This window comes from Chiloscyllium plagiosum, unplaced genomic scaffold (genome assembly GCF_037043375.1).
Source record: "Chiloscyllium plagiosum isolate Xiang-an unplaced genomic scaffold, Cpla_swu_hap1 HiC_scaffold_4, whole genome shotgun sequence".
NCBI classification, from domain to species: domain Eukaryota; kingdom Metazoa; phylum Chordata; class Chondrichthyes; order Orectolobiformes; family Hemiscylliidae; genus Chiloscyllium; species Chiloscyllium plagiosum.
Window position 1 is genome coordinate 88,634,389 of NW_028270142.1, and position 25,344 is coordinate 88,659,732.

At 40.2% G+C, this 25,344-nt stretch overlaps 1 protein-coding gene across 6 annotated transcripts in view; it reads left to right on the forward strand.

Moving 5' to 3' along the window:
- Positions 1-25,344, forward strand: part of adcy8 (adenylate cyclase 8 (brain)) — a 123,609-nt gene that overhangs the window by 43,110 nt on the left and 55,155 nt on the right. For 5 of the 6 annotated variants that reach the window (XM_087986461.1, XM_043688255.2, XM_043688253.2 and 2 more), the window contains exons 8-10: positions 19,910-20,107; positions 20,613-20,713; positions 24,988-25,189. In XM_087986461.1, the coding sequence (XP_087842587.1) occupies positions 19,910-20,107; positions 20,613-20,713; positions 24,988-25,189 (501 nt within the window). The remainder of the gene's footprint in view (positions 1-19,909; positions 20,108-20,612; positions 20,714-24,987; positions 25,190-25,344) is intronic. The other variant, XM_043688254.2, reaches the window with a different exon arrangement.

Sequence of the window (25,344 nt, forward strand, 5' to 3'; positions counted from 1 at the left end):
ACTCTCCATCTGTCAGATTATCTGGACCAATATCTCAAATGAAAAACCATTTTGAGGACTACAGGGAAAAGAGAGGGGAATGGCAGGAGATGAATTGCTGCTGCAGAGAGCCAACACAATGGGCTGTGCTGGAACCATTCTTTGATGCAATCCACAGAATCTTACAGGGGTCTGTGTGAAGTGGACTATGTTGAAATTTGTGATGGAAATCCCTCGTTAGCAATGCAAATCACCCCTTTCGACCTAGTTGCTCTTGGCGGAGCTGACGGATCACTTCACCCCTTGAGTGACCTATCTGGACAGTCCCAGATAAGATGTCCTCAGATGCATAAACTGATGCCTGTGCATTTTCCTGTCAGTGTTAGCTCCCGCCCAAGAAGCCTAGTGTCTTGGCACCTCTCTAGCCAGCCTGACTCTTTACCCCCTGTCATGGACTGTTTTCTCCTGGAATGGGAGAACAAGAGGGACCGAGTGTGATAAAAGTGAGCAGCATGGCTTATAATGCTGGGGTGCACGTAGTCGAAAAGTGGCAAGTTGTCCTGGACGAGTGAGTAGGCAGTGGAGAGGATTAGTGGTGCAGGAGGTTGGAGGGAGGGGAAATGTGAGCGAGTGAGGGAAGATGTTGCAGTTGAAACTTTATTGCTGGAACAGCACAGCAGGTCAGGCAGCATCCAGGGAACAGGAGATTCGACGTTTCGGGCACAGGCCCTTCTTCAGGCAGCAGTGACTCTGCTGGCCATTCATCCAGACGATGGAGTGTGCGCTGAACTGAGTGGAGACCTGGGGCCAGGCTGTCAGGGTCTGCTGGTAGTTTGGGAAAGTCATGTCCCTCCTAGCACCATCCCATCCAGCAGCACCTTTGGGACCTTATTGGAGAATCATGGCATCATTTCCCTTATCTCTGACTGAATCTGCATCACCAAGGCTGGCAGCTTCAGAATGTCACTGCTTATCTAGACATACATCAGCTTTTTGAACAAAGAATTGGTGCCAGGGATGCTGGCATTTTATCAGATATCTTGTTTAAGTGGCAAGTTGTTCTGGAAATGTGATTAGTAAGCTGGGAATAGAATCAGATGAGGGGCTCTACAGCAGGGGCGGTGTAGTTAGTTGCTGAGGTAAGTTTGCCAAGACTTTGTGAGGGATCACACTCGGCTTTGTATGAAAATCCCACCAAACACTTGATGAAACTTATACTTATCCAAAACAAATCAGATCCAGCCCAAGGTTTTTATTCCAAAATAAGCATTTTTTTTCCACTTTGTGTTGCAGTGTATTTAGGTAAGGCAAGTTTCATCAATTGTGATTTGTAGTTAAGCAGTGAAATTTAAATTAATTTAGCGGAGTCTTGAATTGAAAACACAATGACCATGAAGCTATCATCAATTGCTGTAAAAACCCATCTGGTGCACTAATGTATTTTCGGGAAGGAATCCTGTTGTCCTTACTGGTCTGACCTACATGTGACCCCAGAAACAAAGCAATGAGACTGTTTCTTAATTGCCATCTGAAAATGCTTAGCACATTGTTCAGTTCATGGGCAATTAAGAATAGGCAAAACATGCTGACTTTAGCAGTGACACCCACATCTATATGAAAAAGAATAAAGAAGGAAAACATCTCCATCTTGTTAGATTCGGAAAATTATCTTTGTAAAACAAAAAAAGAGCCGTTGACCTGGAACCGAAAATTTATACACAAGGTATTTTTAATCAACCTTTTAAGGGGTGTTATAACACACCTCTGGAATAGGTCAAACTTGAACTCAGCTCTCCTGGCTCAGAGGGAGAAACACTACCACTATACCATAAGAGCCCTAAAATTTGTATGGAATTTACTGATCTCTAATTGATCATAGTTGTAATTGTGTATAATTATGAGCAGTTTTAATTACCTTGATGCCACTGGAACTGGAAAGAATAAAGTAAAGCATTACAGTCATTCTCCAGTTCCCAGGATAATTTGATCAATAGAGACTTGTTTCTTAAATATTTGTTTTCTAAATATCTAGTGTATAGACATTTCTTACGACTACACATTTCCTACCATCATTTATTCTTATAAATTCTTACATTCACATTAAGAATGGTAACTGCTTACCATCTGAACATACCATACAGTAATTGATTGCTCTTTCCAGCCAGTGGCAGTGCTATAACACCCCGATCTAGTGTGTGGAATTGGAAGGAGCACACAGTTTTAAACATGGTGCAGGAGGAAGGCTTTAGGACTGGAAATGGCTCTGAGGCAGGAGACAAGTATTCAGAGAAAGTAGTCACCTGAAAAGGACTGGGACCAATGTATTTGTGGCAGGTTCCACGAGCGTCGATGGCGAGAATGTAAATTAAATTGGCAGTGGCATGGACTTGTAAAGTCTTGGAGATTGAGAATCACAACTGTAACAAATTCAACATAAATCCAACAATTTTACAGCCGTACTTTATAATTGGCTAAAGCATGCAGTTGCCCCCAGTTAATCAGACAAGGCTTGACTACAGGCCAGTTGGCTGCAATCGGACTTGAACCAATCACTTTCCAGAAGGAACATTTGCTCTCAACAATGCTTTGAATTACGGTTTCTAGCCTGCATTCACAGTTGACTGCTCAGGAACAATCCTCATGCCTGATCCATTGTTCCTGAATTGATCTTGGGTGATCGATCATGGGTTGATCACTGTTGGACTCTGACACATGTGATCAGTGTTTCATTGGTTCATGTTCCACTGGACATGGTCCATCTCATTTGTTTTTTCATGTGACCCACCTACATGTATTGTTTGCCCAGGACGTTTGGCCTTCTATTGTGTTGCTTCAGGGCCTCATATGTTTTCACAGTGGTTGTGCAACTGCCCACGGTTCATGAGGCATCTGTGTACATCAAAAATAAACACAGCCACAGCAAGATCCTTCATCAGCAATCATCTTTTAACAGTGAATCTCAGGCATTCTGTGCAAACCTGTACAGAAATTCTGAAACATATTCCTGCAGAATACATACAAATGGAATAAAAGAAGTAGAGTTTTTGATAGGAATGGCAAAGGATTATATTGAAATAGCTTAACAAGGACTATGGAGAACATAAAGACCAGTTTACAATGCATGTGTGAAAACACAAAGTATGATGTGGTGAACTACAGTTGAACTACAGTTACAAATATCCAAGGGGAAATACACACAATTTAGGAACGTGGTTTGAAAGTAGTAAGGACTGAACACTTAGTTTCAAAAGATTCGAAGTGTTCTGGAAAGATAAGGAAGGCTAAAAGGAAGGTAGTTCAGATGTATTAATTAGGGAAAACATTGTCATGTTGGAAAAAGAGAATCTCCTGGCGGGGGGAAGGAACAAAATCCATTGGATGAGAGTTGAAATGCAAAGTGGAGATGAGCACACTGTTGCGGTTATTCTCCCAGCCTCCAGATAATGGAAGTTTAAGGAATAAATCTGTGGGGAAATCACAAATGTGTCCAAAATACATAGTGGTGATTCGGGATGTTTAATGACCCAAATATCGATTGGTATCATGTTAGAGTCAATTGTAAGGAAGGGGAGGAATTTCTGAAATGTGTTTGGGGGAGAACCTCCTTGATTCATGGCACCAGGAAGAAGACAATGCTGGATGTGGTGTTGGGAAATAAGGTGAGCCAAGTGGTCCACCTGATCCAGATGGCTAATGGAGGGGGAACTAGGGGGAAACAGAACAGCTTGCCATAAACTTCCAATCTTGCTCTAGATATGTGGGAGTTTTCAGAGGATCGACAAAGGGTGACAAATATTTAAGTAAAAAGTGTAAGGATTTCATAAATAACCACAGGCTGATCAGTTTGAAATCAGTGTTTTGTAAAGTTTAAAAACAATGGACGGAGAAAAAATCAACTTAGAGTAGTTTCAGTGAATTTAGAAAAGCTAATATATGGTGCGGATATGATTTTAAGAAAGTGTTTGATGAATAACCACATAAAAGGCTGATGAAGGAGCTTGCTAACCAAACTGAGACTGAAAATAAACAAGGGCCAGTGACAGTCAGTAACAGAAACATGGCTTTAGCAAAAGGACAGCAAGTTTGTTGTGAATGATTGCTTTATAGCCTGAAGGATAGGAGATGTTGATATTTGTTAAATATCAGTGCTAGAATCACAGCTTTTCTTTTTATTTGTGTAAGAAATATGTACATGGAATACAATTCAAACATTTCCTGATGATACCAAACTGGAAGATGTGACCAAAAATGAAGATGATGCAAATCAACTGATAGACTGGCAGCATGGGCAGGGATGGCAGACAGAATTGAATGCAGAGAAGTGTGTGATGATACATTTTAATGAAGGGATAGGGAGGGGCAATATGGACTTAATGGCAGAATTCTAAAATGTGTCCGGGGCTAAAGGAACATAAGGCAGATCATGTGCATAGGCTTTGGGTGCCAGCAGGACATATTGAGAGCATGGTAAAAACAAAGACTGCAGATGCTGGAAACCAGAGTCTAGATTAGAGTGGTGCTGGAAAAGCACAGCAGGCCAGGCAGCATCCGAGGAGCAGGAAAATTGACATTTCCAGCCTGATGAAGGGCTTTTGCCCGAAATGTCGATTTTCCTGCTCCTCGGATGCTGCCTGACCTGCGTGCTTTTCCAGCACCACTCTAAACTAGATATTGAGAGCATGGTTAAGAAAGGATATTAGGCTTCAGAAATTGAGGCATTGCTTACATTGAGTCATACAGCATGGAAACAGACCCTTCGATCCAAGTCGTCTGCACTGACCAGACATCCCAGTCTGACCTACTCCCATTTGCCAGCATTTGGCCCATATCCCTCCAAACCCTTCCTCTTCACATACCTATCCGGTTGCCTTTTAGATGTCGTGATTGTACCAGCCTTGACAACTTTCTTTGGCAGCTAATTTCATACAAGCCCCACCCTCTGCATGGAAAAGTTGCCCCTCGGGTCCTTTTCAAACTTTCCCTTCTCACCTTAAAGCTATGCCCTGTAGTTTAGGACTGGCCCACCCGAGGGAAAATATCTTGGCTATTCCCCCTATCCATGCCCCTCAGGATTTTATAAACCTTTATAAGGTCACCCCTCAGCCTCCAATGCTCCAGGGAAAAAAGCCTAAGCCTGTTCAGCCTCTCCCTGTTGCTTAAACCCTCCAGTCCCAGCAACATCCTTGATTTTCTGCAGCTTTTCAAGTTTAACAGCATCCTTCCTATTGGAGGGTGACCAGAATTGAACACAGTATTCTGAAAGTGGCCTCACCAATGTTCTGTACAGCTGCAACATGACAATCCAACTCCTATACTCAATGCATGGACCAATGAAGGCAAGGATACCAAATGCCTTCTTCACTAACTTATCTACCTGCGAGTCCACTTTCAAGGAACAGATGGAGTTTAATTTAAATAAATGCAAGGTGTTGCATTTTGACAACACACCTCAGGGCCCTACCAGTAACTGTATAAATCCTTCCTGGTTTGCCTTACCAAAATGCAAAACCTCGCATTTATCTAAATTAAATTCTATCCATTAAATTACTCGGATCACTGGCCCATCAGATTAAAGTCCCGTTGTACTCTGAGATAATCCTCTTCACTACTTAAGCAAGACATCTGTAACCCAGAACCTTTGTAAAATTCTGATTAGGTGACAACTAAAATATTGCATCTAATTCTGATCACCGCACTTTAGACAGGATGAGAATGTTCTTGAGAGGATACAGAGGAGGTTTCAGGCTGGTACCTGAGGTGGGGTCTTTAATTTCAAGGTTAAGTTGGAGGAGCTGGAATTGTTGAGAGATTTGATAGTTATGTGCAAGAGAATTGGATGGGGTAAACAATGTAAAGCTGTTTCTCTTAGCTTATGGTATAAGTACTGGTAGATATTAACTTAAGTATTTCAACAAAGGCTGAATATGAGGAAGATATTTATTGTGCAGTGAGTAGCAATGGCTTGGAACTTGCCATCCAGAAGATGTTGGAGTGGAGAGGTCGAATGACTTTAGAAGGAAATTGGATATACAGTTGAGCAAATTATGTTTGCTGGGCTATGGGGATGGAATCATAGGAATAGGACAGGCTGGTTTGCTCTACCGAGAGCTCTGAAAGGACAACTGGCTTCCCTACTCAATGACCCAATAAACCTACATTTCATGTCACCAAACTCCTGAACATGAAGCAACTCCTAGGCACCAATGAATTTACATTGTTCCAAGATTTGTTATTTAAATCTTGGATGGATTTTCCTCCCTCACAGATATCATGGTGGTGTTCTGAGGCTGGCTGGTGATTGCCATCTATTGGTTACCCAATAGTCATTGTGTTCTTCAAGCATAACCTCTAAGTTCTTCCATTTCTTACTCATCACTGACAAAGTGCTATGGCATTACTTGCCCAAGCTCTGAACAGATCTAATCCTGCTGTTTAACTTCCTGTATGATTCTCCCATGATCGTGTGACCAGACTAGAACATCTTAAACTTTTAAAATCTGCACAGCTGTACATTAATAAATTAATTAATGCAAGTCTACTTCACTCACTACTCAGTTTGCAAAAACCTGCTGCAACAACTTGACTCTCCCAGCTGGGTAGCTATGTCTTCTCCCTCCACCTCCCAGTGCCCTCATCCTGACACCAAATATCTTCATTTTCATGCTGTCACCAAGCTCCTTACAAAACCGTCATCCTGAAAACCTGCTCCCCTGGACACCCAGTGGCCCCACATACCATTACATCTATCCCAACATTTCAGAACTCTGGAGCATTCCATTCTGATTTCTGCCAGATCCTGATTTTTAGTGCTTTCAGACAACATCTTTAATGTCAGTACTTCCACACATAACAATCAACACTTCAAAGGACTACTTTCCAAATGTAGTGTGAGTCTTCTTGAACTCTAGTCTCTTGTAGTGGTGATGTTGCCATGAATTTTAGTTAAGGAATTCCAGGACTTTTACCGAACAATAATGAAAGAATGACAGTGTCTAAATCAGAACAGCGTGCAACTTCAAGGAAATCTTCTCACTGACGGTGAATTATCATAGATAGATAGCTTGAGGGAGGTGTGAAGAAATAGTCTTTATGCTGGATCTTAATGTTGCAGATGGGAAGGAGGAGGTGGGTTTAATTCCACTGTTGCAATCTCATCTCCCTTACCAGATTGCTGGAGCGTTTTACTTTGCAGTCCCCAGGGTCTTAATGAGCATGAAGATGTTTCTCCCGTTCTTTGCACCAAACTGAAGTTGGGAAGAGAGACTGGACAATTCCAGAGAGAGCAGATTAAAGGTAAGGAGGGTAGGAGCAAGAGACTCCATCACAGAGAGACTTTGAGCTCTTGGGGCTTCACCAGGAAATACCTCTCACCAAGGAAGGCAACTGTGCGTGATCTGCTCCCACTGGCTTCCAGTCTCAGCCTGAACATGTTGTTAAGACCTCAAATGTCCACAACTCTTTCCTAGTAGCCTATACTGTAAACCCCATGGGCTTCATACTTCCCCCAAGCACGCATCCACTTGCACCTACAACCATCCGCCTTTCCTGGTCAATCCCTGGTATATGAAGTGACTGTGCCTGGTGTGGTCACACTCTGTTCCCTCCAAAACTTCAACCTAAACTTAATGTACATATCTGATCCCCTACCCAGCCATGTTAAGTGACTGAACACTAAGAATGTGAGCAAGTTGCCTTGGGATGCAGCTTAGTGCAGTCCATGCGCTAGCATCTGTGCCTCTGGGCAAAGTGTCCACACTGCAGCCTTTCAACTCTAGTTGCCAATGTGCCCAGCAAAGTCGCCCTTTTCTTCCAGAGCACGCTGGCAGTCGATTTGAGAGGGTGATCATGACTGGTTGTCTGATACCATGTCCCAGTGTCAGTGGAGGGATGATGTGTGCACCTGGAATCGTGGATTGTGCCCCAGGTTGCACTTTAGCCTGAGGCAACTTCTGGATCAAGCAATGAGTCTAATCTGCCAGGTAATTGCTCTGATTTCCATTTCATGTTTCTCGACGTCTAGCTTGGTTGGCAAGTTTAGTGAACTACGAACCTCAAAAATATTAATTGGGTGGGTTGGGCTGTTGTCAAGGAGTTTAACAAGCAATAATCCCCCTTAATTGGCAACTCACAGCTGCCTAGCAAAAGCATAAAAAACGGAACTAGATGATCTCAACATTGAGATAGGCTTTGCCAAACTTCTCGTCCAATTCTGCCACAAGTGTCCCCATAACCAACATCACTCAGATCCTTATAAGATTCCACCCAGTGATATTTTGAACTTATTAAATCATTTTCTGAAGATTAGGAGAAAGAGATGAATGAAATCATCTGGAGGAATGCAGAGTTCACAGCTTCAAAAGACTCACACAGGACTGCAAATTATTAACGAAAAGCTTTGCAGACACTGTCCCTTGCACTGAAAGATGTTTTTTTCCGGGACCGTCAGGAATACACTTGTTGTTACCTAGCATTCTGGACGAAAAGGCATTGTGAGATGGCTTTAATCTTCGACTGTTGCTGACAGTATCCTGAAAAAGCCAGGCAAAGTCAGAGAATCTTTTTTTTATTCACTCATAGGACATGGGTATCACTGGCTGGCTCAGCATTTACTGCCCATCCCTAGTTGCTCTTGAGAAGGTGGTGGAGCTGTCTTCTTGAAGCATTGCAGGCCATGTGGGTTGATCCACAATGCCATTAGGGAGGAAATTCCAGGATTTTGACTCAGTGACAATGAAGGAATGGCACTACATTTCCAAATCAGGATGCTGAGTGGCATGGAGAGGAACTTCCAGCTGGTGGTGCTCTCATGTATCTGCTACCCTTGTCCTTCTGGATGGAAATGGCCATGGGTTTGGAAAGGTGCTGCCTGACGATCCTTGGCAAATTTCGGCAGTGCATTCAGAGTATCAGTGGTGGAGGGAGTAAATGTTTGTGGATGTGCTGCCTATCAAGTGGGCTGCTTTATCTTGAATCGTGTGAAGCTTCTTAAGTATTGTTGGAGCCGCATCCATCCAGGCAAGTGGGGACTATTCCATCAAACTCATGACTTGTGACTTGTAGATGATGGACAGGCTTTGAGGAGTTTGGAGATTAGTAACTTAATGCAGGATTCCTAGCCTCTGACCTGTTCTTGTAGCCACTTTATTTGTAAAATGATGCCAGTTCAGTTTCTGGTTAATGGTAACCCCAGGATATCGATTGCAAGGATTCAGTGATGGTAACACCATTGAATGTCAAGGCGCAGTGGTTAAGTTGGCATCTCTGATTGGAGATGGTCATTGCCTGGCATTCATGTGGCGTGAAGGTTACTTGTCACTTGTCAGCCCAAACCTGGTTATTGTCCAGATCTTGTTGCATTTGGGCATGGACCATTTCAATATTGAAGGGGTTAGGCCGCATCTGGAGTATTATGTGCAGTTTTGGTGGCCACACTACCAGAAGAACGTGGAAGCTTTGGAGAGAGTGCAGAGAAGGTTCACCAGGATATTGCCTGGTCTAGAGGGCATTGACTATGTGAAAAGGTTAAGAAGACTAGGATTGTTTACACTGGCTGTGAGGAGACCCCCTGATAGAAGTCTAAACAATTATTAGAGGCATGGATAGTGTGGATAGTCAGAGGCTTTTTCCCAGGTTTGAAGATTCAATTACACGGGGACACAGGTTCAAGATGACGGGAAAGTTTATGGGAGATGTGCAAAGGAAGGTTTTCAAGCAGAGGGTGGTGGGAGCCTGGAAACCACTGCTAAAAGAGGTGGTGGAACCAGACACTTTGGCTGAATAAGGGCAGAAGATTTGTTTTTCAGTTAGGGCATGATCCTCAGGCTTGGCTTGGAGGCTGAAGGGTCTGTTCCTGTCCTGTACTTCTCTTTTATTCTGTTGTTCTTTTGAATCACGAATGGCGCTGAACATGTCGCAATCATCAGCGAACACCCCCACCTCTGACCCTATGATGGAGGGAAAGTCATTGATGAAGCAGCTGAAGATGGTTGGGCCTAGGACACCTCCCTGAGATGTCCTGGAGATGACATGACTGACCTCCAACAATCATGACCATCTTCTTATGCCAGGTATGACTTCAACCAATGGAGGACTTGCTCCTGATTCCCATTGACTCCAGTTTTGCTCGGGTTCCTTGATGCAATGCTTAGTTGAATGTTGCTTTGATTAAGCGAGAGCTGCCACTCTCACTTCACCATCTGGAAATCTGGAAATCCACTGCGCTGTCATAGAAAACTAGAATATCATTCTCATGTTTCAGTATCATGCAGGATCCTGTCTGCTTGCACGGAGTTGTTGTACTGCTTTGATCTTATGCAATCACATCAGGTTTAACTTGACTCTTAACAGTTGAAATAGCATTGTAACTACTTTGTACAATTGAGGAGATTGCTATTTCTGTCAAATCTTACATCAGCCTCATGCTGTGATTCTTGGTTGCGCTGTTAATAACCTCAACTGGAATCATTATAGGAGCAGGTAATTCTGAGGACAGAGGAGGTAAAAGGACGGGTGTTGCGTTTCTTGCAATTCAAGGAAGGGACCACAGATGGATATTTGGTATGATTGAGAAATGAACCAGGATATCATGGAGGGAACAGTGTTTTGGGAATGTTGAAAGGGGAGCTGAGGGGAAGCTGCTTTTCAGTTGATCAGTGAAGTTTGAGTTTCCATCTGCAACCTTTCCAGTGCTGCCTGAAATGGAGTTAGATGGAAATGAAGACGGGGTCACCACTCGGTCCTGTTTTGGAGTTGCAAACCACAGTCCCTATGAACTCTTTGTTGTCTGGAATCAGTCATTTTAAATGTTAAAGTCACTTTTTCTTTTGCTTAGATTCATTCTGTTTCCGGTAAGTCCAACCCTCTCCTCATCTTAAAGATGTTGAGTGTTTGCTTGAATTCTGTCTAGATTTGGCATTACTTATCCACCTGGTAACCCACAAGAAGCTATTTTCTATGAATTGTCCAAGGCAATAGGGCCATGAATTTCCAAAGGTCCAGTGATGTGACCTAGCATAAACTGCTCAGGAGATGGGTATGGTTCCAGCGTTTAAAAGGCATTTGGATAAGTACATGTGTCAAAGAATCCCTACAGTGTGGAAACAGGCCCATCAGCCCAACAAGTCCACACTGACCCACTAAAGAGTAATCCATCCAGAATCATTCCCCTACCCTATTATCCTTGACTAATGCACCTAACCTACACATCCCTGAACACTATGGGTAATTTAGCACAGCCAATTCACCAAACCTGCAGGAGGAAACCCATGCAAACACAGGGAGAATATGAAAACTCCACACACAGTCACCCCAGGCTGGAATTGAACCTGGGTCCCGGGTGCTGTGAGGCAGCAGTGCTAGCCACTGAGCCACCATTAGGGGAGGTTTGGAGGGATAGGGCCAGATGCAGGCAAAGTGAGTTTGGGATTATGGTCGACGTAGATTAGTTGGTCCAAAGGGTCTGTTTCTGTGACTCTATGATGAACCATCCCGGATATCAGAATACTGAAAGTGTCAGTTTCTGTCAGGACCTAATTGGTGCAAAACTGTCATTAATCTCAAGCAAGGTCCAGGCTGTCTCAGGAAGCAGGGCAGGGGGAAGAAATTTCATTCAATCTTGTAATTAAATTCTCAATCTGTTTATACTTTTAACAAATCAGTTAAATTTAACCATGTATTAAAGAAGATCATTAATTAATATTAATCACTTGAATTTCATAACTAAATTGCCTAATAGTAATAATTAATTGTTTATTAAATTAAATTTTCAGATATTTGAGAAATTACTTTCCATATTTAATTGTTGATTCCATCATAAACATCTGAGTCCTTAATAATAATTAACATTGAAATTGTTGTTCATTGAAATTAACTGAAACTGATAGCAGAAGTATTAATGTAAATCATATCTTTGCATGGTTATAAAGACATTACATTATGCTAGAAGACATTATATGTAAATAATATAGAGTCATAGAGTCATAGAGATGTACAGCACAGAAACAGACCCTTCGGTCCAACCCATCCATGCCGACCAGATATCCCAACCCAATTTAGTCCCACCTGCCAGTACCCGCCCCGTATCCCTCCAAACCCTTCCTATTCATATGCTCATCCAAATGCCTCTTAAATGTTGCAATTGTACCAGCCTCTACCACATCCTCTGGCAGCTCATTCCATACATGTACCACCCTCTGCGTGAAAACGTTGCCCCTTAGGTCTCTTCTATATCCTTCCCCTCTCACCTTAAAACTATGCCCTCTAGTTCTGGACTCCCCGACCCCAGGGAAAATACTTTGTTTATTTATCCTATCCATGCCCCTCATAATTTTGTAAACCTCTATAAGGTCACCCCTCAGCCTCCGACGCTCTAGGGAAAACAGCCCTAGCCTGTTCAGCCTCTCTCTGTGGCTCAAATCCTCCTGGCAACATCCTTGTAAATCTTTTCTGAACCCTTTCAAGTTTCACAATATCTTTCTGATAGGAAGGAGACCAGAATTGCACGCAATATTCCAACATTGGCCTAAACCAACGTCCTGTACAGCTGCAACATGACCTCCCAACTCCTGTACTCAATACTCTGACCAATAAAGGAAAGCATACCAAACACCTTCTTCACTATCCTATCTACCTGCGACTCCACTTTCAAGGAGATATGAACCAGCTCTCCAAGGTCTCTTTGTTCAGCAACACTCCGTAGGACCTTACCATTAAGTGTATACGTCCTGCTAAGATTTGCTTTCCCAAAATGCAGCACTTTGCATTTATCTGAATTAAACTCCATCTGCCACTGCTCAGCCCATTGGCTCATCTGTTCCAGATCCTGTTGTAATCTGAAGTAACCCTCTTCGCTGTCCACTACACCTCCAATTTTGGTGTCATCCGCAAACTTACTAACTGTACCTCTTATGCTCGCATCCAAATCATTTATGTAAATGACAAAAAGTAGAGGACCCAGCACCGATCCTCGTGGCACTCCACTGGTCACAGGCCTCCAGTCTGAAAAACAACCCTCCACCACCACCCTCTGTCTTCTACCTTTCAGCCAGTTCTGTATCCAAATGGCTAGTTCTCCCTGTATTCTATGAGATCTAACCTTGCTAATCAGTCTCCCTTGGGGAACCTTGTCAAACGCCTTACTGAAGTCCATATAGATCACATCTACTGCTCTGCCTTCATCAATCCTCTTTGTTACTTCTTCAAAAAACTCAGTCAGGTTTGTGAGACATGATTTCCCACACACAAAGTTATGTTGACTATCCCTAATCAGTACTTGCCTTTCCAAATTACTTGTACATCCTGTCCCTCAGGATTCCCTCCAACAACTTGCCCACCACTGAGGTCTGTAGTTCCCTGGCTTGTCTTTACCGCCCTTTTTACACAGTGGCACCATTTTTGCCAACCTCCAGTTTTCTGGCACCTCACCTGTGCCATTATATTATTTTATTTCATTATGAAGAATTCTGTGGATAATCACCAGCCAGATTTGAAAGAAAGACAGGACAATGTTCAAAAGAGCAAGAAATCCCTTCTGGAAATGACAGGATTAGGAAACAGTAACAAGTTAGCAACTTTTAGAAATGTTTCATTTTTGTGTTTCAGTAACTCTTGACATACGCTGCCTCTAATCTATGTTAACAATTTGAATTCATAAAGACTACAAGGTCTAATGGAACTGACAAGGTAAACTGGAATCACAGAAAGAGTTAGACACATAAAGGCATAAACACTTAATTGAAACAAAAAAAGTATGGCAATAAAAATTTCCGATGGAGGAATTCTAGAAGTGATGTTTAACTGACTAGGAAAATTGAGGGGATTTATTTAACATTTTCAATTATCAATGAAATAAAAAAACTGGTGGTCATGGATTTTCTTCCAAGTGTGTTTTTACCATTTACCATGTGACTGAACCATATTTCCACTCACAGCTGTAACTTATTTCCCCAGGGCAGGGCTAATTTAATATGCGGGGAAGACTGAGAAAGGATCTCTGCTGATACAGGCCACCTGATAATGAGAGGTGGCATAACAACAGTGCTGAAAACATAGCAGCAACTTGTAAGGGAAAGGGACTTTGGAAATCCTGCCATCAGATATATTTAAACTACAACAATAATAACAGAGAATAGTTTCTTGTGCTCTGATAAATTAATACATACATGAAGATTCTTCTGGCAAATATAAGCGTAAAGAGGGACTGGCCCCTGCTCATTAAGTGAAAGCCCAACAAGCAGATAATATAGGCCTGAGGAAAGAGATGATAATATCAGTCAGAACCCCCACTTTTTTTCTAAAGGAAAAAAATAACTCTCTGGCAATTGTAAAATCTTGCAGCATGTTCCATGGGCTGGATTTGCATCCTCCCGTATTCGTAGGCAGGGAGGCTAATAAAATAACAAAATGGCCTCACCATCATTTTCCTGCGCATTCCAACCTATGATCCAGATAATAAGGAATAGTGGGGCAGGCATCATGCAACTTACTGAGACATGGGGGAGCCACCTAGGGGCCTGATTCCATCCCTGCTACAACTGTACATGTACGGGGGAGATGGGCATGATGGGTAACCTGGCAGTGTTCACTGCATTCGGCACTGTCAAACAGAAAAATATTTGGTCCCCGGCCTTGGAAATCTCCTGTGCCCAATTGAGTCACTCTTACTCAATATCATATTCCACTTTAACTCAACCCCAGACATCACTCTGAAACAATTAAGGCTTCTCCCAGAGTAACCAGCATTTGACTGGTAATTATCTGAGAAATATTTACCGAGTTTTTCTTCTCATTTATTTTGTGCTTAAAATTTCAATTCCAAAAATAAGTAAATCATGAAATTAAGCATTTTCTCAACAGTAAAAAAATTCCTCGAGTGTTGACTCCTCTGCATTTGTAAACGTTTCCATTCGTTTCTCCCCTTAAAGCGTTTGTTCTTAAGAAGGTGGTATTGAGCCATCTCCTATAACTAATGCAACCCACAAGGATATATTTACAGTGTTGTTAGGGAAGGAGTTGCAGGAATTTGTCTGAGTGACAATGAAGAGACAACAGTGGTCAGGATGATATGTGACTCAGAGGGGACCTTGCAGACGCTGGTGGTTGCATGGATTTTCTTCCATCATTTTTCTAGTTGGCAAAGATTACGGTTTTGGAAGATGGAGCTCAAAGAACGTTAGTAAGTTGCTGTATAATGTATACACTACTGCCATTGTTTACCAGTGGTCAAGAATATTTAAGGTGATGGATGGAGTGCTGTCAATTAAGTAGCCTCCTATGCACTTTGTCTTTTTCTCTCTTTTCCTTTCCCTTTTCCTCCCTACACCATTCCCTCTCTCATCCTTTGCTCAATTCTGCTTCCCCTTCTTGTTTCTCATTTCCATTCTCTCCCATTTCCCCTCCCCTAACTTTTTTTTCAATCGCTTCTGTTCAGTCCGCCCTCTGTCCTTCTTCTCTTTAGTCTTCCTGCTGTCTTTCCCACTTCCGTCAAAGTCAGAAATGAAAGTGCTGCCACCAAGTCAAGTTGACACTCTGAATTGGGATGGAAAGCATCTTTTATATTTACCTTTTCTGTCTGATGCAGTACAGTGATTCCTATAGTAAACATTAAATTCTGTAAAAAATTTCAACATCAAAGCATGGTTGAGTCAGAGAAAGTTAGGTGCTGTTTGAATAAAAGGTTTTAGTAATTATTGATAGTGCCCTGTTCCTTCTGTCAGATTGATGCACAGAAATGTTTTGCAATGGCAGTTGCGTATGCAAACCAAGACAGAAGGAAAAACAAATTATTCAAACCTTTTGTTGAAAACTACAATCATTGGTTGTTCTGTAACTACAGTGCCCTTTGTCATTTATCTATATGTAATCAAGTTGGTTATACTGTCAGCATGCCAAAAGCAGGTCAAAAGCATTGTATCAAAGGATAAGTGCCTTTTAATGTTCTATCCTGGAATACTCTTCGGGAAAGCTATTTTAATAATGATTTGATTATTGGTCAGGGAGCCAGTTATTCAGTCACTAATCATTGCTGTTATCAGTAAATGCTTTCCAATTAGTATTTAGTTCCAACTTGCAACCCAAAAATGCCATGATATGCTAAAATAGAAAGGAAAACTGAAAATGCCAGAAGTTGGAAATAAAAAGAGGAAGTTCTGGAAGTACACAGAGCAGCTGTCATCTGGGAGAGGGAAAAAATGATGACAGTTTAAAATCTTGCTATAAAACTGTCTTTATAGATGACAGAAAAACACATTACAGAATGCTGCAAAAAGAGTGTTACAGTCCAAACTGTTTTATTAATGAGGCATAAATAGTTATTATGTGGCATCAAAATGTGTGTTAAAGAGTAATGTTTTTAATGGCTTTTTTTGAAAATTCTGACTGGTTTGTTGGTGAAAGAAAGGAGAAAATTTATAATCCAAAGGAATTTCTAACCATATTGTTCATGGCAGCCTGATCAAAAAATAATTTGATTGTGTCTATGCAGACACAGTGTCCATGAGCTGGGCTCTGTCACTGAATCAGGATATTGCGGATATTGTCATCCAGCAGCGAAAGGATAGAGCTTAATAAGCAGCTCCAAAATCTGTAACACGGAACCATGCATGCATCATTTTCAGTAGATATAGTTGGTTAACAATCACTTAATGATCATGCTTAACAACATAACAGTGAATGCAATGGCTGCATTGTTGCATGTAGTTTGATTATTTCTGACAATGCCTGGCAATATTCAGCTTTGCAATCAATTACTGCAACAGTAAGAGTAGTAATCCATTGATGCATGTTTAAAGGTTTTACTTCAAAGAAAATATATTAGCTATAACTGACAATAGCATCTTCTCCAAATTGTAAATTGGTTTCGTTACTATAAGCACTGTATTTTTTTCAAAGTTCTCAGGGAATGATTGTCCCTGCATTATCTCATTGTGTTGCTATTTACAACCATCACTGTATAAAACTCTTGATTATGTCAACTCTTACTCAAACTTAATTCCTGGGGTAAAGTAGTTCTCTCCTTTGTAATTGCTGTGAATATTTCTCAGCTATTTAGTACCCCTTTGGTCACTTGCAACCATTCTATGTTGTTCTTGTTAGTTAAAATGAAACTGATAGAACAGGTGGCCAGGTCACATTTTCCTTTCATCTTATTAATTTGGGTTTAACATCCTTGAACTATAAAGAAAACATGGGAACTACCCTGATTATGAATGTGAATAGCCCATCATTGGAATTTGATAACACGTGAAATAAACCCTGCTTTATGGGTTTATTCTTATGTCAATAATCAAAGTGATGTCATTCTGACTTGACACGGGATCTGTTGTGTCACTTAACTAACCATGGTCTATAGCAGGAGAACAATATCCTAGAAATGCAGGTAACCGAGATAAGTGGTCACACAGTACATCTATCTGAAGGGTAAAACCAGCTGAGAAACATTCACAATAATCAAATAGAGAGCAACGCAAGTATTTAGTAAAAGGATTGACTTCAGCTGATTCCACTTTGGTAAGTTTTCTGTTGCTTTAGTCATTTTTTACAATCCAGTGGCTCAGGACTTAAACTTTAAACTCAGTCCATCATTCTGCAAGGTCTACTGTCACAGGCTAAATGGCTACATTGCTTAGTTTCCTCTGTCTACTTCATAGTATGCCACAACCCCAACTTCAGGAAGTCTTATGCTTCAGTCGTGCCAAATTGCCGCTCTCATTTTTCTCTCTTTTCGTATAGCCTCTGAACAAGATTGTGAGATCAAAGTAAAACAAGGCCAGATTTGATTTCTATACTGTGGGTCTATGTCTTTTGGGGTTTCCATCTGACTCATTTTGGAAGTGTTCATAGCGTTGGAACTAGGATCAAACACAAGGTCTAGAAATTAAGATTTGGAGAAACCATTGTTGGACTGGGGTTTTCAAAATTAAAAATCACACAACACCAGGTTATAGTCCAACAGGTTTAATTGGAAGCACACTAGCTTTCGGAGCGCTGCTCCTTCATCAGGTGGTTGTGGAGGGCACAATTGTAAGGCACAGAATTTATAGCAAAAGTTTACAGTGTGATGTAACTGAAATTATACATTGAAAAATACTTTGATTGTTGAGTCTTTCATCTGTTCAAATACCATGATAGTTTCACTTCTTTCATGTGTACATCACAAAACCTTTTCTTAAAAGTTGCATTCTCAGGTTACAGTTAACCTGAGAATGCAACTTTTTAAAAAAAGTTTTGTGATTTACATATGAAAGAAGTGAAACTATCATGGTATTTGAACAGATGAAAGACTCAACAGACAATCAAGGTATTTTTCAATGTATAATTTCAGTTACATCACACTGTAAACTTTTGCTATAAATTCTGTGCCTTACAATTGTGTCCTCCACAACCACCTGATGAAGGAGCGGCGCTCCGAAAGCTAGTGTGCTTCCAATTAAACCTGTTGGATTAAACCTAGTGTTGTGTGATTTTCAACTCTAGAAATTAAGTGATTGTGAATTGAGCTATTACCCTTTCACAATGGCGGCAACATTTGTATATGCTACAAGTTTATAGTAGTCCTTCTTTCTCACATATAATAAAACATTTGAACAGCAAATGATTTCGATATACTTATAAAAAGAGATATTGCAGAATCAATCTTTAGTGTCTGTTTCACAAATATTGGTTTGAAGACCTGACTGAGTTCTTAAAGTGCACGTTTGTGAAGCATTGTAACATGCTTAAAGGTTATTTGACAAGGTCTCCATTTGTTAATTAAGGTTGGTATGTGCATGTGTTATCCTCTTAACCATGAAATAAGCAAATATATCTAAAGTAAGAGAAACTGCCAATACCTTAAGGAATATTTGCTTTCCATGTTGCTGCATTGAGGTCATTGCTAACAGCTGTATTTTGCAAAAGTTTTAACTCCTAGCTGGAAAGGTAACCAGTTAGATTTACTGTTACTGTTAAATTAAATCATTGTTTTGGACCAGTCAAGAAGCAAGGTTAATTTCAACTGAAAAGTTATGTAAAATTAATTAAAATATTAATATTTTACATTAAAGCATAAATACAAAGTGCAGTTTCTCCTAGAGAGGGAGGAGAACGTGCTTAATATTACTTTAGCTCATTCTGAGTATGGTGTACCAGGCATTCATTTGCCAATCTAGAAATATGGAAGTAACTGACAAAGTTCCCTTTTTTTGTTAATGATAAGGAATAAAGTAAAATTACTCTAATTAGAAAACACTGAATTCAGTGGAAAATAAAATGGAAGACAGTGTTAAACCGACATTTTGTTGTGTGTTGTCACTCGAGATTAATTTTAGCCTCTAAAAGTATATTAAAAAGCTCTGGTTGCAAACAGATAATGACCACTTGTTAAAAATTCTACTGTGTTTAAGTCACACTGTAGGAAAAAGAATGCAATCAATCTGGTTGATACCTGTATAATTTACATCAAGTTAAACTATAATTTTCTGTTAAAAAGAGGATTTTCTTCTTTATTTTAGATTTGATTTTTCCAATATCCTTTTTATTAACTACTGCTTTAACATTTGATACTTTTGTGTTCTGATTAACTGTTCATTAACAAGATAATTTGTTCATTGTTACTATTCAGCAAAAAATTATGTAAATTCAGAACGACAAGCATTGAAAAATAAAATTAAAGGCATTTACAGTATCTAGGAAATTGTAAAATAACGCATGGACGTTATTCAAAATGACACATTGTTTGTGTGGTTTAGAGGATAAATTGCAGACATGCTGTGAAAATGATCAATACTATTGAGGAAGCAGTACTTGTAGAACTGGGTTCTAGTAGTAAAATCAAATTCGTCTTAATTCCGTAAGAGATCATCTCTGCCTTGTCACATGTCCTTTAACTGTTCACTCTAATGCAATTGAACAGAGGTCTAGCGGGGTTTATTCTGTTTGCATGTGCTTTCCCTAGACTCTGGCTGCCCTAACAAGAAATTCAATAAATCTGCTTCCAAACCACCTTGCACAAGCTTTGCATGTCCAATCTGGGCCTGAGGAAATTAACAAGCGAATAGAACATATCATCGACTTAAGAAGTGGGGATAAATTAAGAAGAGAGCATATCAAGCCTTTCTCACTGATGTTTAAAGAATCCAGCCTGGAGGAAAAGGTAGCTGGCCCACAAATACACATTTTGGCAACATTAGCAAAAAAGACTCTTTAAGTGGAAGCAAAGATGTAAAAGCTTGAAGGGAAAAGATGCAATCACAAAATTTTAAATTTAGAAAGTTTACAGTTCTATTATTGCATACCTTTCACACAAGAAAGTTTTGAAGTGCTTAGTAAAATGAATAGAGAGACGATTAAAATGTGAAAGGAAAGATAGTTAAAAGAGGAAGATAATAATAATGTATTAATCAAGACTGGTTATTTTAATAGTGTATCCATTGGGCTTAGTTACTTTCCAGAACATTTTTAAAACTCTCTGTAAAGTAACCCTGAAAATATCTTTAGAAATTTAGTATTGTTCTTTGTTTTAATTGACCCAGCTCATTTACTTGTCGGCATTATCTTGCTAATTTCCCAGAAACCCTATAGAGACAGATACATCACTCCAAAGCACTACAGAACCTGCAACACATAATCTGTTAATGTTTTGTGCTTATTTCTTCCAGTATTTACAGATGCGAGATGAAGTTTTCAAGTCAAATCTGGTGTGTGCTTTTATTGTTCTTATATTCATCGCCACAGTACAAAGTCTATTTCCTACACCAAGGTAAATATACTATGCCAACCCCTTATGAATGATGAATTATTATTTTTTTTCTGATTTGTATGGTGTAACATCACACTTTTTCCCTGGAGGGTCAGAATCCGAGGAGTGACATAATAGAGGTTTATAAAATCATGAAGAACATGGAAAGGGTAAATAGAGAAGATCTTTCCCTGATATAGGGGAGTCCAGAACTAGAGGGCATTGGTTTAGGATGAAAGGGGAAATATTTAAAAAGGGCCTAAAGGGCATCTTTTTCACGCAGAGGTGCTGCACGTATGGAATGAGTTGTCAGAGGAAATGGTGGAGGCTGGTTCAATTACAGCATTTAAAAGGCATTTGGATGGGTCAATGAATAGGAAGGGTTTAGAAGGATATAGGCTGGGTGCTGACAAATGGGACTAGATTAGGTTAGGATATCTGATCGGCATGGACAAGTTGGACTGAAGGGTCTGTTTCCGTGCTGCACATTCTATGACTCTAGATTCCATAGCACTGGGGAACAGCATTGTTGTTTATCTGACTTGGTGTTATTCAATAGCTAGAATGTGCTGTTGAAAATATATTTAATATTTTTTCAAGCCAAGCCTGAAATGACAAGATCCTAAAACCTTGATAGGCAGACACCAAAAAATGAAAAGGATGGAAGAGCTGATATAGAGATAAACAGAAATTACAAACTGAGAATCAAAAGAAATCCTGGTAAATATGAAAACTGGTGTATAGCATTAGATTAGGACCATTTATACTATATTGTGGGTCAAGATCAGCTGACTTGTATACCACTACCTTGAACAGTTAATGCTGGCATATCCCACATTTGCATCTGTTAGTACCTGATGAGGAGACCAAGACGAGTTCAATGAACACCATTGAAGGACATAACAGGAGTTTATCAGGCATACCTTGGAAAGGGGCATCAGTTTTAGTGAAACTACTTACTAGAACCTTCATAGAATCCCAACAGTGTGGAAACAAGCCATTCAACCATCAAGTTTATACCAATCCTCTGACAAGCTCCCCCCTGCCCCCGTACCCTATCATTGTAACCCCGCATTTACCATGGCTAATCCACCTAACCTAAACACCCCTGGACACTTTAGGCAGTTTAGCATTGTCAGTCCACCTAACCGGCGCATCTTTGGATTTTGCTTGGTTAAGATAAATGGACAAAACAGGGTTGAACATTGCCATCCTCGAACTGATGTGGTAAGACTGAAGAATCAGTCAAGATGAAGTTTTCAAGTGTTGTGGTCGCTGGTGTGTGCTTTTATTGTTGTTAAAGCAAAGCTCGATAACGCCAGCATACAGAGCCAAAGTGCTGGTGGTCATCCGAGTTAAAGACAGAAAGAGAAGGCCTCACATACATTCCCCTTCTCAACTCTGCTGGAGCCACCATGCAAGTGTGTAAGATGCAGTATTGGAAGTATTTGCAAGTATGTCTAAATCTGCATGCAATCTACTCAATCTGTAAGTGAACAATCCCATTCAATTTTCTTCTTGCAGTCCAGTGCCAGTGTTTTGTCAATTTGGTTAATTTCGTGTGACATTATGAAACAGTTTAGTACATTGACCACAGAGAAGGTTGTGAGTCCTGATGACATTTCATTTGTGATGGTGGAAATATATGTAAGAAAGACAGTTATTCACCTCATCAATTATTGTGCCACAACTGCACATCAGATCTACCCACTTTAAAGAAGTGGATTTTTTTTTGTTCAGAATTATTTTGTAAATACATACCCACATAGATTATGCATTCCAGTTCTCCCTTACATTTCCCAGTTAGGTCTTATTGGAGGATTATCTTCCTTTTATTTCCCCCAGATGTTTACAATAGTATGCATAGATTTTACATTTAAATCTTTGCTGGACTCTCTTTCTTTAAGATCTATAACTGAAGTACCAATTAAGTCTGTAATTATTGCAACTACACCCTCTTTACCTGAAAGCACTTCCTGTTCACTTCCCAGACTTAAACATTAACAATACCCTTTGAGATCACAGTTTAGCAATGGTTTCTTCCTCTGCCAGTAACTCATCCCTTCTCTAGTCAAACTCCCTGCCCATTATAATAATATAATGAAATATTTGACATTGTTGTCCAGGTTGTTCTTTGAAACATTTTGAAATCTCTCCTTTTCCCTTATCTCAGTTCGATCGCATTAATTTAATTCATTTTTGAGCAGTATTAATTGCTTTGATGTGGAATTGCTGTTGAAGTAAATCTAGCAAGTTACTGCAGTGCAATTTATAGATCATACATGACCCAGCCACAGTACACTAGTGGTGGTGGAGAATGTTGAAGACACCCTAGATAATGAGTACAGCAGTAGGTGTGTCCCATTAATAAAATTCCTTTTCATGGAAAGTGTTGAGCTTCCCGAGTACTGTTGTAATTGTAACATAAAGACAGGTGATGTATTCCATCACTTCAGCTTTACACATGGTGAAGAAGCTTTACAAAATTGAGCCAGTATTGGAATCATAATGATCCATTATGGTTTGGACATTGGCAATACGGAACACTTTAATTGATTTACAGTTGAAAATTAGTGAGAGGTACTTTTGCTTTCTCTGACTTGAGAGAGTTATTGTAGATATGAATACTAGTTGTCATGTCAGGGCAAGGCTAAAAGGCATTTATTTGGCTGGCATAAGCTGCTAGGGTATATGACAAATCCAACTTTGAAATCATCAGTGATGAACAAGGCTGTTGGTCAGGGCTGAAGATGCTCCTTTTGGGAAAAAGAAAGGGAAATGTTTGCATTACTGCTTTAAGAATAGAGTTGCTTTAAGAGGTGCATACGTAGATGGGCCAAGGAACAGGATGTTATCACTTGATCGGAGGCCATGGTCACTCTGCAATGCAGCACCCTTGGCCAAGGATGTGTCTAGAGATAACTCTGTGCTGTATGCCTTATTTTCAGCTGTAAACGAAGCCACAAGAGATCATTAAACAAAGATCCTTCATTTACTCCTTTATTTGTATTACATTTCAAAAGCACGATCACTACACTTACAAACAAATAAGAGAACTTATATTGTTAGAGGAGTATTAAAATGTACTTTAAGGATCAAAGAGTTACCTTGGTAAGGGCACTTGGTTCAAAGGCTAAGAGCAATGACCTAACCCAGAGATCTTTGAATCGCAACAGGTCAAATAGTCTGTATCAGCAGGGAAAAGAGAAAAGGGAGAGAGAGAAAATGGAAGTAGATCCTCAAGGAAAAGGGAATGGGGAAACTTGTGGAAACCAATCTCTAACCTTTGGAAGTAGGAAGCGGAACTGCAAGAGAACACACTGTCTGCTTTAATTGTGATAAATTGGATAATTCGGGTCATTCAACAGAACATTGCTGACATTCAAAGATGACAGATAACCTTTCTACACAACCCCTGTCTGTGGTTATTAAGTTGGCTACGTCCAACTTTATGGGAACTGCCTATCAATTTGTTGATGAATTTAACTGCTCAAGTGGCCAACTCATCTAGTGCACATCTGCAAAATAACACCCTTATGGATTTGATTGTTGCAATTTTATTGGTAATGTTAAAAGCTGGAAACTTGGGGCTAATTTTAACTTTGGGTGGACATGAGACATGCAGCTTAATGTATTTGCAAGGGCCCAAAGCCACGTAATGGCCAGAGTTCATTTCAATGTGCACAGCTTGTTGTAGATGTTGATCTAGTGCTCGAAGGTAACCTATTAGTTGGAGCAGGAAGAGATTGTAGCTCTTACATGGAGGTGAGCCTGGGGCAATAACTTGAAGTGGAGAGGCAGGAGGCAATGACAGGAGGAGGTCCTGCAGTATCAGCGACTTCTGGAAGACCATATGGCGTCAGGAGCATTCATTCTCCTCTTGTATCCACAAGGTTCTTCCTGAAAGAACTTGCTTTTGTCACAGTTCACATGGTATTATAAAATTATACTTCACTCCTTTGTGTGTGTCAAAGGACTCACTCTTATACGTTACAAGTACATTCTTACCTGAAACAGGCAGACATGAAGGGTCACCCATGAGAAGCCCACAAATGAAATAACAACCCGAGTTTCAGATGCTACCAGTCTGCTATCATTTTACTGTGATGTGAAAATCGAGTATTTTTGTTTTCTTACGACCATTTAAACATCTGTATAGCAAAATTCAGTTTATACTATTTCAGTGTTAGCCAGACAGGTACAGTCCATAGATGTTAATGGTTTTTCAAATGCAGTGTTGTTTCGAGTGACTGTATATTGTTAAACAAAATGACCTTACAATGTTTTCTCTTTAGAACAATTCCTGTGGCGATCCAATATACTATTCTGATCATATTGCATGCTGCATTGATACTATTCACAACTGCAGAGGATTATAAATGTCTGCCTTTAATGCTTCGGAAATGTTGCTGCTGGATCAATGAAACACATTTCGCACGGAATATTGTTACACTTATCTCCATTATCATAAACTTCCTTAGCGCTATGATGAACATAGTACGTATTAAATTGCTATTGTACTGCTTTTTGGTGAGGTATGTTTGATGTAACTTAAATAGAAGGCTGTTGGGCTCCACACCATTTTAAATCCTATTGAACATTGTGCAGTTTAGTTTTCAACCTTCAAAGAAGTACAGGTCCAATTGATCTCC